Consider the following 13,866-nt stretch of genomic DNA (forward strand, 5'->3'; position numbering starts at 1 on the left):
CATTATTTCTGGGGCTCCTAACCTTTCCTGCCAGTGTGTGAAACAGCAACTGATGGGGGAAGAAGAGGTATCCTGCCTGTGACACCCCTATACACCCCCTCTTCTCCGAAGGAAGGTCAGTCCTGCCTGCTCTCTGCCTTTCTCTTTCACTGGAGAAGGGAACAGAAAGAATTCCTGCTGCCTCCCTTTCCGCTTCAGGGAGACAGCCCCCTCCCCACCCCACCTCAGTGCACACACCAGCTCTGTCTATTTTTGCATAAAATCTCTGTCTTGACATGTCTTTAAATTGTGCAGTTCCCTGCATTTGACAGCATTCCATGGAAGGATCCCCCTGAGCCCCCATCTTTACCTGTTTTGTGCATCTGTACAGATTCTCCACCCTGGCCACATTCTCCATCCTGCTAGAAAATGGGGATGGGAAGCACCAGCAATATGCTGGCTCTACCCACGCACACGCTTTTGCTTGGATGGCTATGGCCCTGCCTGGAGACTTGAACTCCCTTCAGATACATGTATTCCCTGGTCCCCATTCTCTTCCCCTTGCTGCAGCACAAGAGGATGCAACACTGCATCATCTCATAAAACCCAGACCGCTGATGATGGCTTCTAAACCTGGTTATCTCCCCAGTCTCTCATCTACTTTAACCACTGTGTTGGGGTGATGATCTCAGTCACCAAGAAAATGAAGTATCATCATGTGGTGACAACCTATCAGCTGACTCTAGGGATGGATAAGTAAATGAGATCATGGGCTGAGGTTAATTCATACACTTTCTTATGATTTAATCCATTTCCTAACAATTGTTAAGGTAGAGGAAAACATATGGTCTCCCCTATGATAGTTTTTAGTGTCCAAAAAAGTTTGTCATGTAAGTAATTGTGCTCAGTCATGCAATAGCTGCATAACAAATGCCTGTATAAAGCAAAGTATCAGAGGGGTAGCCGTGTTAGTCTGGATCTGTAAAAAGCGACAAAGCATCAGACGCATGACAAAGTGGGTATTCACCCATGAAAGCTTATGCTCCAATACTTCGGTTAGTCTCAGGGCCGGCTCCAGGCACCAGCTTAACAAGCAGGTGCTTGGGGCGGCCAAGGGAGAGGGGCGGCATCTGCGGCAATTCGGGGCCGGCAGGTCCCTCACTCCCTCTAGGAGCGAAGGACCTGCCGCTGAACTGCCGCCGCCGATTGCGGCTTTTTTTCTTTTATTTTTTTCCAATTGCCACCACCGATCGCGATCGTGGCTTTTTTTTTCCTTGGGGCAGCAGAAATGCTGGAGCCGGCCCTGGTTAGTCTATAAGGTGCCACAGGACTCTTTGTTACTTGTATGAAGCAAGACTCCCAGATCGAAGCTATGCTACCACTACAATAGATGCAAGGGACATAGCTTGCCCCGTACTGCTTGCAGTTTGCAGTATGCGTACGTTTGGCTAATTGTATTTAACTATGATTTGTAACCATGTTAATGACTTGGTTCATACAGATCGGGTTTTAGCCTGGTTACAGGAATCAGCAGTATTTCTGTCCCGCCGAAAATTTAATTTTGTGGAAATTTTCTGTCAAAAATTCATTTAGAGAGAAAATTCCGAACCAGCCCTGATAGATAGACCATCACAGGAGAAAATTGTAATTATTATTGTTCATAGTATAAACAATAAGCTCCACACTGTACTATATGGATCACAGATAGTTCCTGCTTCTTAGAGCTCACTGTTTAAAAAAAAAAAACAGACATGTGGAAGACAGGACATGCTGGGAAATCCAGAGAGGGAGTTAACAAAGGTGAATATTTTATTTGTGGTTAAGAGCTCACTGCTTGTGGGCATTGAGGAAAGAGTGGGACTTTAGGAAGGATTAAATGAAGAGGGAATGATGGGTTGGTAACCTGGGTAAGGGGGTCATCCCATGGATGGAATGTGAAGGAGGGGTTATTGGGAGAAGGAACTTAATGGGGCATTAAGGATGGCATTGCTGGAAGAGTGGAGTGGGTGGAACGTTGTAGGAGACAAGATATGGGAAAGACTGATCCTTGGACGTGAGGTTGGGAAGTTGTACAAGGGACTAGATTTTGACACTACTACTCTGTGTTTGTGCGGTGCCTAGCACGATGGGGCCCCATTCTTATTTGTTCTTTAGGCACTTCTGTACTAAACATCATCATCATAATAGTTGTCTTATGCCTGGTTCATGAAGGTCCTGCTGTAGTTACACAACCAGGAGGTACACAGTTAGAACAAGGTTATGCCTCAGCTAGATCATAGACCTTTTTTTTTTTTTTTTTTTTTTTTTTAAAGGAGCTGTAACTCTAGCATGAAATTCAGCCTTAATGTAAGCCAGTAAGAAGTTATATCCGCTTTTACACCAGTGCTCAGTTTGGGTCCTTTATCTTAAGAGTTGTGTGTCAGTTCCCTTAACATAGTTATAACTGTTTAGTTCTATGTTCACAGACAAAACCAAACTGTTTTATAATGGAGTGCCCCGACACAGCTGTATTTGTAATACAGATGGACCAAAGAACAGTCTTTGCAGCAAAACTCTTGCAGGAAGAGATCTCTGCTTTTTTAGAGTGGTAAAAGGTTTATGTACATTCTTAAATGTGATCCTCACTTTCAAGATTTTACCTTCCCTTAGAAATAGTACTCGGAGTCTATCTTTCATGGTGTCCTTGTCTATTCTTCGAGTATTATAGCTATAAATAAAGTCCCAGTAACCAGATAATTTTGCCATTGACTTCAATGGGAACAAGATAAGATGCATAAGAATGAGTATTCTCTGTATACAACGAGAACCAGTGCTGAGTGAATCTTGTTTATCTCAAGACCTTGGAAGGTAAATGGAGATGTGCATAGCTTGTGGGCCTGATTTTCCTCTAATTTACAATGGTATAAATCAAGACTAACTCCAGTGAAGTCATGGAGTTACAGTGACCCCGTATCTCTCTTACCCTGGTGTCTCATACAAGCTCCTACAGCGTGTGGGAGAAAGCTTGGCTGAGTCAGTGTGGCAAGTTGTGTATTATTTATACCACACCCAAAGGTGTAGAAGGCACCTAACATAACACAGAAAGCTAGGTTTCTGCTTCAGAGAGCTTATAATCAGCCAGGCCTCTTTAAAATTCTTTATTTGATAAGGGAGCCATGAGAAAACCAAATAAAATGAAAGTCCAGAAACATTAGGCCCACACCAAAGCATATCCCTTCCAGATGATCTATAGAACATATTGTCTTTATCTATGCACAATAGATTTCAAACATAAAGGAAATAGAGTTCATTGTTTTCATGTTAAAATGCTTTACTCAGCCTTAAAGATTATTTTTTAGTGATATTTATTTAATGGCATTTGTCTTTGTTATGCAGTTCAGAGAGCAACAGAAATGCAGTGCAAAAGAAATCAGAAGAATGTATAAAATTCCACTGACAATTTTGTGCGGTGGGATTAGGGGAGAAGAGAAGTCAGCAAGTTGTGATCACAAAGAATCATCCATGCCATGATGCCACCAATCACATTTAAAATGACACCGCCAACTTGTAATCAGATGAATTACAAAAACCTAAAAATAAACAAAGTAGCGTCAGGTCCTACATTTGTTCCTAAATATCCCTGTAATTTTTTTGTGGTTTTACAATCAGAGTTTCCTATATTTTTATTTTCTCCCTTGTTGCTATGTGAAAGAGCCATAAAAACATCAGGGGGAACTGATTAACACCAGAATTTTCAAGTGGCATTGATTTGGGTCTCCAAAGTGGGATGCCTTGGACCTGATTTTTCAGAGGTGCTGAGCACCCAAAACTCCAGGTGAAGTTTTGTGGCTCAGCATTTCTGAAAATCAGGTCTGTGGCATCTCACACTAATCACCCAGAATCAGTGGCCACCTTTCAAAATATGTCTGAAACTAATTAACGATAGAGTGGAAAACAGTGAAACTGACTATACATGGTGTGCAGTCAAATGTACAAAATAAACAAACTGATCTTTTTGCAAATTGGCAATGTCCTGTTAAACATTTGCAGAGATTCTTTTCCATTAATGCTTAAACTCCACAAGTCTACAGAAATACCCTGTAGCAACAGATCATAGAAATGTAATTTGGTTAAAATTCTGGGATCCAAACTTTTCCAGTCTCGAGGGTTGTTTAGAATCCAAACTGGGGTCCAGACCTAAATTTTGCAGCTAGCTGAACTATACCCCGGCAACTGAATGTTTCTGAAACTGGAGGAGGGGATTCAAAATCCAGGTCAAAATGTTATGGCTTGATCCCATCTCCAATCATGAGTAATTTACCACACATTAAATCAGTGGCCTTTTAAATTTCTCATGGAACAATACTATCAACTCCTTACATCTTTACACTGATCTACATTCAAAAAGAAAAGAATTTATATTATATTAAACTGAGGTTAGGATAGTGATTAAATAATAGTGAACTGACCAGTGTGTCCAACTGCTGGAGATGGTCAGTGAAAATGTTCTGAAATTTCATTTTGGCAAAATATGCTGATTTGGGAAGCTGAAATGTTTTGTGGGGACATATCAGTTTCCATTAAACTTTTGTCAGGAAGGTTGAAAAGAGAGTGAAGAGATTCTCTATGGCTGGGTGACTACGGCACTATTGTGAGAGGACAGATTTAAGTCCCTACTCTGCCTGATTCAGAACGATTTGGGAGGAAAAACTCTACTCTGAATCAGGCTGAGGAGAGACTGGTACCTGGGTCTTGGACACACAGGTTTTTGTAAAAACCTCTGAAAGGTTTTATTTTTGTTCCAGCCTGGCATGAAAACAAATTCTGAAATCTGGCAAGTTACCGCCATTGGAAATTGTTGGTGTCTGTCTGCCAGGATTGAGCGCCTTCAGCTGAGTTTGAGGATTAGTCAAGCCCAACCTCCAGGCAGATTACTGAGCTCAGCTGCATTGTGTAGAACTGCCAGATTGGCTGAAGGGAGCCAGGCGGCCTGCTTTTAAACTCAGCAGCAGCAGTTACTGGTTGCTCAGTGCTTCAGCCTAGCAGCTGTTGATCGATCATTCTTGCTCCTTCCCTGCTCCTGGTTCCTGACTCCAGCTCTGACACTTGGGATCTGGCCACTACACTGTCAGTTCTAATTACTGCCCTTTACTGAATGGAATCAGAACAGCTTCAGCATGAATATTAGGCTGAATAATGTCCCTCCCGATAGAGAAAAGCAAATACATGGGTCTAGTTAGCAGAAAAAGGAATGCTTTGTTTATAAGGCAGGACACAGACATTGTCAATCCCTGGTGTTTGCAACTTGCGCAGCACAGTGTAACCACCTCAGTCCTGCAAGTGTGTCCATGCAAGCACATGTCTCCACTCACAAAGAGCAGCTTGTGCCTGTGTAAAACAGACACTCTGGTGCAACACCTAACTGATATTCTTCTTGAGCTCCAATAGTAGTGGGAAAGGCCTTTGGAGCGAGAGGAATTATTTTCTTATCCTGTTATCATTCTGGATATCTGAGGGATAATGGTGTGCAGCATAGATACAAGTGAGTGTTCTGAAGTGGCCAAAGATTAGTTACAGACTCACAGTGATTCAGAAAATGGGGCTTTTGGGAATAATTTGCTCCCACATCTGTATTACTTTTCTGCTGGATGCTGCAAATTCTATGCTTATTAATAATAAGAACATAAGAACAGCTATACTGGGTCAGACCAAAGGTCCATCTAGCCCAGTATCCTGTCTTCTGACAATGGCCAATGCCAGGTGCCCCAGAGGGAATGAACAGAACAGGCAATCATCAAGTGATCCATCCCCTGTTGCCCATTCCCAGCTTCTGGCAAACAGGGACTAGGGACACCATCCCTGCCAATCCTGGCTAATAGTCCTTCATGGACCTATCCTCCATGAATTTATCTAGTTCTTTTATAGTCTTGGCCTTCACAACATCCTCTGGCAATGAATTCCACTGGCTGACTGTGCGTTGTATGAAAAAATGCTTCCTTTTGTTTGTTTAAAACCTGCTGCCTATTAATTTCATTTGGCGATCCCCTAGTTCTTGTGTTTTGAGAAGGAGTAAATAACACTCTATCATATCCCCCCTTAGTTGTCTCTTTTCCAAGCTGAAACGTCCCAATTTTATTAATCTCCCCTCATATGGCAGCCGTTCCATACTCCTAATAATTTTTGTTGCCCTTTTCTGAACCTTTTCCAATTCCAGTATATCTTTTTTGAGATGGGGCGACCACATCTGAACGCAATGTTCAAGATTTGGGTGTATCATGGGTTTATATAGAGGCAATATGATATTTTCTGTCTTCTTATCTATCCCTTTCTTAATAATTCCCAACATTCTGTTCGCTTTTTGACTGCTGCTGCACATTAAGTGGATGTTTTCAGAGAACTATCCACAATGACTCCAAGATCTTTCTTGAGTTGTCACAGCTAATTTAGACCCCATCATTTTGTATGTATAGTTGGGATTATGTTTTCCAGTGTGCATTACTTTGCATTTATCAACATTGAATTTCATCTGCCATTTTGTTGCCCAGTCACCCAGTTTTGAGAGATCCTTTTGTAGCTCTTCGCAGTCTGCCTGGGACTTAACTATCTTGAGTAGTTTTGTATCATCTGCAAATTTTGCACTTCACTGTTTACCCCTTTTTCCAGATCATTTATGAATATGTTGAATAGGACTGATCCCAGTACAGACCCCTGAGGACACCACTATTTACCTCTCTCCATTCTGAAAACTGACCATTTATTCCTACCCTTTGTTTCCTATCTTTTAACCAGTTTATAATTGTTTATATTTTCAAATTGAAATATCAATAATCAACTATATTGATACATTGACAAGATTCATTAAAAGAAGGAAAAATCAGCTATAAGTTGTCAAAGTCCTTGGAACATCTTGGACAGTTTAAATTAATCTCTCTCCTACCACCAGCAGCTAAACATTTAACTAGGTCAGACTAAGATTAACTATTTATTTATTGCTTCCTGCATATATATATATTTTACTTCTATATAAAATCAGTTAGCTCACACCCATTATGTCAAACATTGGTATGGAAATTCAAGGGTCAGAGTAACTCCCATGACTTCTGTGACACTTACTCATCTTCTAATCCTGCAGTGGAAAAAACAGGGTCTAGATAAAAATATTAGAATTGGGCAATACAATATTAGACTTATTGTTGTCATTGATATAATTTATTTGTGTGTGTATGTGTGTGTCAAGGTACATTGATGCACATCGGTCCTTTCTGTTCTCTGCCTGTGCCACATAATAGTTTAGTCTCCTGAGGGATGTAATAATTTGGTATAATTGTGGTTGTTGGGCTTAGTGTGGAGGTGCCTGGGTGGTGCTTATTGGCCTGTGATCTACAGCAGGTGAGACTAGATGATCTGGTGGTCCTGTCTGGCCCTACAATTTATGACACTAAAACTCTAATAATTGACCTTGAAGGGTAACAGTGTGTGGGGGGTGGAGGAGTAACATTTATTTTGCTTTAGATTATATTAAAATTTTCGAAGCCCCACAATCCCCCAGATTGTCTTCCATACCTTCCCCCCACAGATCATGACCCACTGGTTGAGGAACACTGATCTAAACAGTTTGTAACAATATTTTGATTTTTTCCCCCCTCGCTTGTTCTAATTATGCAGAACATCATGGAAAGGTGCCAGCTGCTAAGGACATCTTCAGTATTCTCCAAATGCCACCATCGAGTTGATCCAGAGCTATACATTGGTCTCTGTGAAGAAGATATGTGCACCTGTGCTCGGGACATGCACTGTCACTGTCCAACTTTCCTTGAGTATGCCAGGAGCTGCGCTCAGCAAGGAGTGATTGTGGATGGCTGGCCCAACGACAGCTCGTGTAGTAAGTCTATATCATTACGATTCCAAAGCTTCCCCGTGAGGCTATTATTGCTTAACCCACAGATCTATACATTGCAGTTCAGAGGGTCTGTCAGAAAAAGCTTTTACTCCTGTCCTGGTTTATCCAGCAAGATTATTTTGTTGGCTCGTTCTTTACTAGTTTGAATCTTCTCTATGGGAGTGTCTATCCATGATGCGGCTCCATTATCAGTAGAGTGCTGCCAGCCATGAGCTTTGGGATGAGGTGGCTTGATTTCTAACTCTGCCAGTAAGCTTCCAGAATAAGATGCGACTCAAGACATGATCACCCTATTTTGACCAGGGAAGTACACATTCATTAGGGTCAGGTGACAGGGTGTTCATACCCAATACCCAGCAGGTCAAAGAAAGGGCTAAAAGTCTGTGAGGGAAGAGATGAGAACCTGCCCTCTTCCAGAACATCTGTATGAGCTGCCAGTCAGGAGAGATGGGCTAACAAATGAGGCAGTCTTACTTCCTTGGGGTATGAGTCTCCCTGTTGCTCTGCACTTTGTTTAGTTTTTAACACTAGTACAAAGTGTGTGTAAGATGCTGCCATTCTGTTCTGGTAGTGTGTTACATCCACATTACACTCTCCGTGCACTGACAGAAATAACTACACAAGGTGTGGGGCATGGAAAATCAAGCCCTGGTTTGCCAGTGGGGAGGGCCAGAACCATTCTCCATCCTGTTGGGACGGGAGGTTTATTTTCATTTGTGGTTTTAGTCAAACCCACAGATCAACAGCATTTGTTTTTCCTTGTTTACTCTTTGGGGGAGGAGATAAGTGTCAGAGTTTAGGCTACTGCAGCTGTACTCCCCATCTCTGACCCAGCAAGTTTCCTGCTCCCCAGCATCACGTCTGTTGGGTGGAGACCTCCATCTCTCTCCGTTCTGACCCAGACTGAACAGCTCCCTGATTATACTATGAATTCACCAGCAGTCAGTCTGCCTAAGCAGGCCTGCGTGCTTGCTCTTCAGAGACTAATAACAGTGTAGCTGACCACAGTTATGATTTACCAAGCAGTTCTTTCTATGCAAGCACATTTTATTCTTACGGTAAAAGCACTGCTGTGAAAACATGAAAACCAATACAAGAATTACACATATGCTAATAAGCTTACCACAGATCACCTCAACTCGAACAAGGGCTGAGGCAGGTGATGAGTCCTTCAAAGCCCACCAAGGAGTCTCTTCTTGATCACAAGTTCAAAACAGCCTCAGCTCAGAACTAGCACACTCATGAAAAGTTTTAGCCAACCCTTTAGGGGTCTTTGATATGGAGTTTCCAGGAGCAGGTAATTAGTGGGCAATGGGTTGTTCACAAGGCACAGCTTCAAAAGGATGAACACCCCCGCCCCATGAGTCATTTGCAGTCTATTCACACCCAGTATTTCCAAGGAAATCCACTTCGCATGTATTGTCCTAAAAGTCCTTTGAAGTTTCTAATCCTTCCCAGAAATTGCATTAGTCAGTCTCGTAGAGAAATTACAAACAATTCCCAATAACAAATACACAATTGCATTTTTAATACAACGGACCCCGAGGGCATTAAACTTAACCCAGGCTTTGTCTACACTGCACTGGTGTGGACAGTGCTTTGTCGGTGGGAGATGCTCTCCTGACCACAAAGCTACCGCCTCTTATTGGGGGCGGATTTATTTTGTTGGCGGAAGAACTCTCTCCTTACATGGCGGCATGGCTGTAGCGGCACAGCTGTGCTGCTATAAGGTGCACAGTGTAAACATAACCTCAGTAAATTTTATCTTAATTCCACAATGTCCAGGATATTGAAGGATATCTGTCACGACAAGCTTAGATATATTTTTCTTCTGCTGATGAGGACCTTATACTGCTTCCTAGAGACTTGAGGCCTGTGTGGCGTATGGTCCCCTGGGAAAGAGTACTCTGTGCCCTAATCCTAATGTGAGGACATTGCTTTCTTTTGTGTTAGCTTTTACTGAAGCATCTTGCCCAGCAAAGAAACTCTGCTTGCGTGGTGTAGTGTTGTCAGTGCAAATCAGTCCATGTGGTTGTCACCAGAGGGCCCTTTGATACAAGCATTCTGGGTAAATTTGTCTCTGCCATGCTATGTGTGTCCCATGAGTAATGTCATTGGGAAGTAGAATTAACTGGACATTTGATGATAGTTCATAAAAAGAAGCTGAGGAGATATGTGGTAGATGAACCCATGCATGTTAAGGCTGGGCCAGCTCCAGGATATATTTTGGGATTTCCAGGTCCCACACCTGATTCACTTCTCCCTGGCAATACAAGACATCAGTGTGACACAGTGAATGTGCTGTACAAATGTGAGGGTCTTTAGGAGGTAAATAATCTATTTCTGTATCGGAAGCAGCTAGATATCCTTGGAGGGCTTTTCTCAGTAATGGATCACACAGATTCCACTCAGAATTATTGTCACGTAATTTGCTTTCTTTACGTGGATGATACGTGATGTGTGAAAAAACAATTTTTTTTAACCTTAAACATGTCTATAGAACAAAGTGACAAGGCGGGTGAGGTAATATCTTTACTGGACAAACGTCTGTTGATGAAATATATAAGCTTTCAAGCTTTCACAGAGGTCTTGTTCTTGTATAGAACAGAGTGGCAGATGCAACTGTCAAATTAAGCAACAAAATTAACATCTATTAAATATTTTGTTCCCGAAAATGAAATCATTAATCAGAGAGGATCTGACCTCATGTCTGACCCTGGTCATTTGTTCTATGATAATTAAAGAGATTAACAGTTATTAAGGGATATGTATTTCTAATTTTGTTTAATTGTTTCAGGGCCAAGATGTCCAGTTGGCATGGAGTATAAGGAGTGTGTATCTCCTTGTGTCAAAACCTGCCAGAGTCTGAATATCAATGAAGTTTGTCAAGGACAATGTGCTGATGGCTGCAGCTGCCCTGGTAATTTATTTACTGATTTATTTACACAGAGAAACATTTGGCAATGATGTTACCTATTTTATGAGAAGAAGAAAACCAGTGTCTGTCTTCAAATGTTCCTGAAATCAGCGCTTCTCTTTGTTTGTGTGTGCCCTAGAATAGGTCAGTTTCTATACTGCCTGTATGCTTGCTCTATGAAAGGACTTCTATTTAAGTTCAATTAAAAAAATAAAGGTCTTTGTGAACATCAGCACCAGTTAGTGCAGCAGGAATTCCTTCCAGGCCAGGAGTTGCACCATGTGATACCTACAAATCTACAAATTTCTTCTGAATTACTTCAGGTTAGAGGATCCAACTCTCAGAAGAAGAAGAAGATGAGAAGATTCTGTTGAGGGGGATTATTAAAGCAAAAAGGGGAAATATTTTACATTTCGTTCAGGAGGATCCTTAGTGGGTTAAATCTATGGGGCAAATTTTTCGTACTGCCTTCTTCATACAAATGATCTCATTGAATTCAATGGGGCTACTTGCATGGCTAAGCTGAGCAGAGTTTGGTCTATGTGTTTTTTCTCGCTTCCTCTAATATGTCCATCACTGACATATGAAGAAAGCTTGATCTTTGGCTGCAAAAACCGTGTTCTCCCTCCTCTTGCTTCTCTAAGTGGGAATAGCCTTGTAGTTCATGTTTATAGTGTTGACTTCACTGATGTGTACAAAGATGTATGTTTAACTCTCTCTAAAAGCAGCAGAGTCCTGTGGCACCTTATAGACTAACAGATGTATAGGAGCATGAGCTTTCGTGGGTGAATACCCACTTCTTCGGATGCATGAAGAAGTGGGTATTCACCCACGAAAGCTCATGCTCCAATACGTCTGTTAGTCTATAAGGTGCCACAGAACTCTTTGCTGCTTTTACAGATCCAGACTAACACGGCTACCCCATTGATACTTAACTCTCTCTAGTAATTTACCAGATACCTCATGTAACTGAGTGAGCTTAACATGCGGAAAGCGTGTTTCACAGCAGGGGAGTGGCAACAGTGCTAGAATTGGGGGTGTGTGTGTGTGTGTGCGCCATCAACATTCCATTCTAAATTGGTCTTTATGACCATTTATACCTCACTATTGTTCCTATTATATTGCAGTTTCTTTTATATTCTGTCAGTGTAGGGCATGCCCAGGGAAGGTACCAATGGGAGGTGGCAGAGTGGGGGAACTTGAATGTCTCTATGGGCCAGTTAATTAACAGGCAAAGTCCCATTATGGCCCATGTTATACAGGAGGTCAGACTAGATGATCACAGTGGCCCTTCTGGTTTTAGAATTTATGAATCTATGAAGTCCTGCTGCTCAACCTCATCCCTTTCCTTCCTCCCCTTGGACAAGCCTGTGGAGCCCCAGTGTAGTTCATTTTGTAAGGATTTAGCCTTTCAGATCTGCACATCTTCCTTGGTGACCAATAGCAAGTGCATATGCCTTTTGCTGGTACTCAGGGTGAACACTGCTCAGCACCCTTTGCCTGCAGCAGCAATGCTCCTGAACTTTTCATCTTGTCTGCAAAGTGGCTTGTACTATTCTAAAGACAACTGTGTAAGAAACTCAAATGATGATGTGCTGCAGCAGGTTATCAAAGCATTCTGGGGCCTGGTCTATACTACAGCGTTAGATTGACTCCAGGTGGGTTACATCGACCTAACTCTGCCAGCGGCTACACTAAAATGTTGTTCCCACCGATGTAACTCACCCGTTATGCTGACTTAACTCCGCCTTTGCGAGAGGCATAGAACTTAGGTTGACATAGTTAGGTCGATGCAGTGTCAGTGTAGACACTGTGTTGCCTATGTCCACTGTTGCTGGCTTTCAGAAGCCTTCCCACAAAGCCCCACACTGACAGTTAAATCGGTGCAAGCGCTCCTGGTGAGGCCACGCGCTGCCGACACAAGGAGCACAGTGTGGACATGCAAAAGCGATTTAATTACTGCAGTGGCTCTGTCAATGTAACGTAGGTTGACATAATTCTGTAGTGTAGACACGGGTTTGGATGAGAGATGTTCAGGCTGCGAGTAGAGAAACAGGAGTTGGATGATTGAAAGAACAAGGCACTGAATATGCTTGATCACATCTGGTTATAAACACTAAGCAGGACGCCCTGGATAATGCTTGGATGGGTTCCTCCAAAGCAGAGTTGGGCTTAGGCTATTCCTGTAGAACAACAGGCACTGGGGACTCTATCCCCTGCCCTGCTCTGCATCACAAAATAGCCTATACCTGCACAGTGGGGTTAACAAGACAGCTAACTGAAACTGGAACACTGTAGCCAAACTGCTTCGGAGCTGACTGATTTCACCTCATTCCCATCCCCTCACAATCTGGACAGGGTATGGAATAGCCAAGAGAGTGGAATTAATTAGCTGGGAAGTACTGGTGCTCCCCTGCTTCACAGCTGGTTGTTTCAATTACAGTAGAACCTCAGAGTTACGAACGCCTCGGGAATGGAGGTTGTTTGTAACTCTGAATAAAACGTTCTGGTTGTTCTTTCAAATGTTTACAACTGAACATTGACTGAATACAGCTTTGAAACTTTACTATGCAGAAGAAAAATTCTGCTTTTAATCATCTTAATTAAATGAAACAAGCATAGAAACCGTTTCCTTAACTCGTCAATTTTTAAAAAAACTTTCCCCTTATTTTTTAGTAGTTTATGTTTAACACAGTACTGTACCGTACGGTATTTTTTTTAAGTCTCTGCTGCCTGATTGTGCACGTCCGATTCCAAATGAAGTGTGTGGTTAACTGCTCGGATTGTAACTCTGGTGTTCGTAACTCTGAGGTTCTACTGTAGCTGCTCTGGTCACCTCAGGTCAGGAGAAGTGTGAGGGGAGACAGCAGAGGAATGGAGCTGTAAGAGGAGGATGGGAAGGGCACTGTAGAGGATGCTGTGGAGGGAGGGAATGGCAAAGGAAGCAAGGAGGTAACTACATGAGTGTCAGGGAGAGAAAAGGAAGAAATACTTGAAAATATGTGTTCTATTGTTTCAGTGCAATTTTAGTGATGGAGAATTTTACCTGAGTTTCATAACATGCCACATCCAAGAAGGATCTGACCAAGTG

General features: G+C 42.3%; 1 protein-coding gene across 2 annotated transcripts in view; it reads left to right on the top strand.

The window, feature by feature from the left end:
* VWF (von Willebrand factor) overlaps nt 1–13,866 on the top strand; it is a 247,614-nt gene that overhangs the window by 33,127 nt on the left and 200,621 nt on the right. For both annotated transcript variants that reach the window (XM_008165463.4, XM_065570815.1), the window contains exons 7-8: nt 7,624–7,840; nt 10,656–10,778. In XM_008165463.4, the coding sequence (XP_008163685.2) occupies nt 7,624–7,840; nt 10,656–10,778 (340 nt within the window). The remainder of the gene's footprint in view (nt 1–7,623; nt 7,841–10,655; nt 10,779–13,866) is intronic.

The sequence above is a fragment of the Chrysemys picta genome, chromosome 1 (assembly GCF_011386835.1).
Source record: "Chrysemys picta bellii isolate R12L10 chromosome 1, ASM1138683v2, whole genome shotgun sequence".
Classification (NCBI taxonomy): Eukaryota; Metazoa; Chordata; order Testudines; family Emydidae; genus Chrysemys; species Chrysemys picta.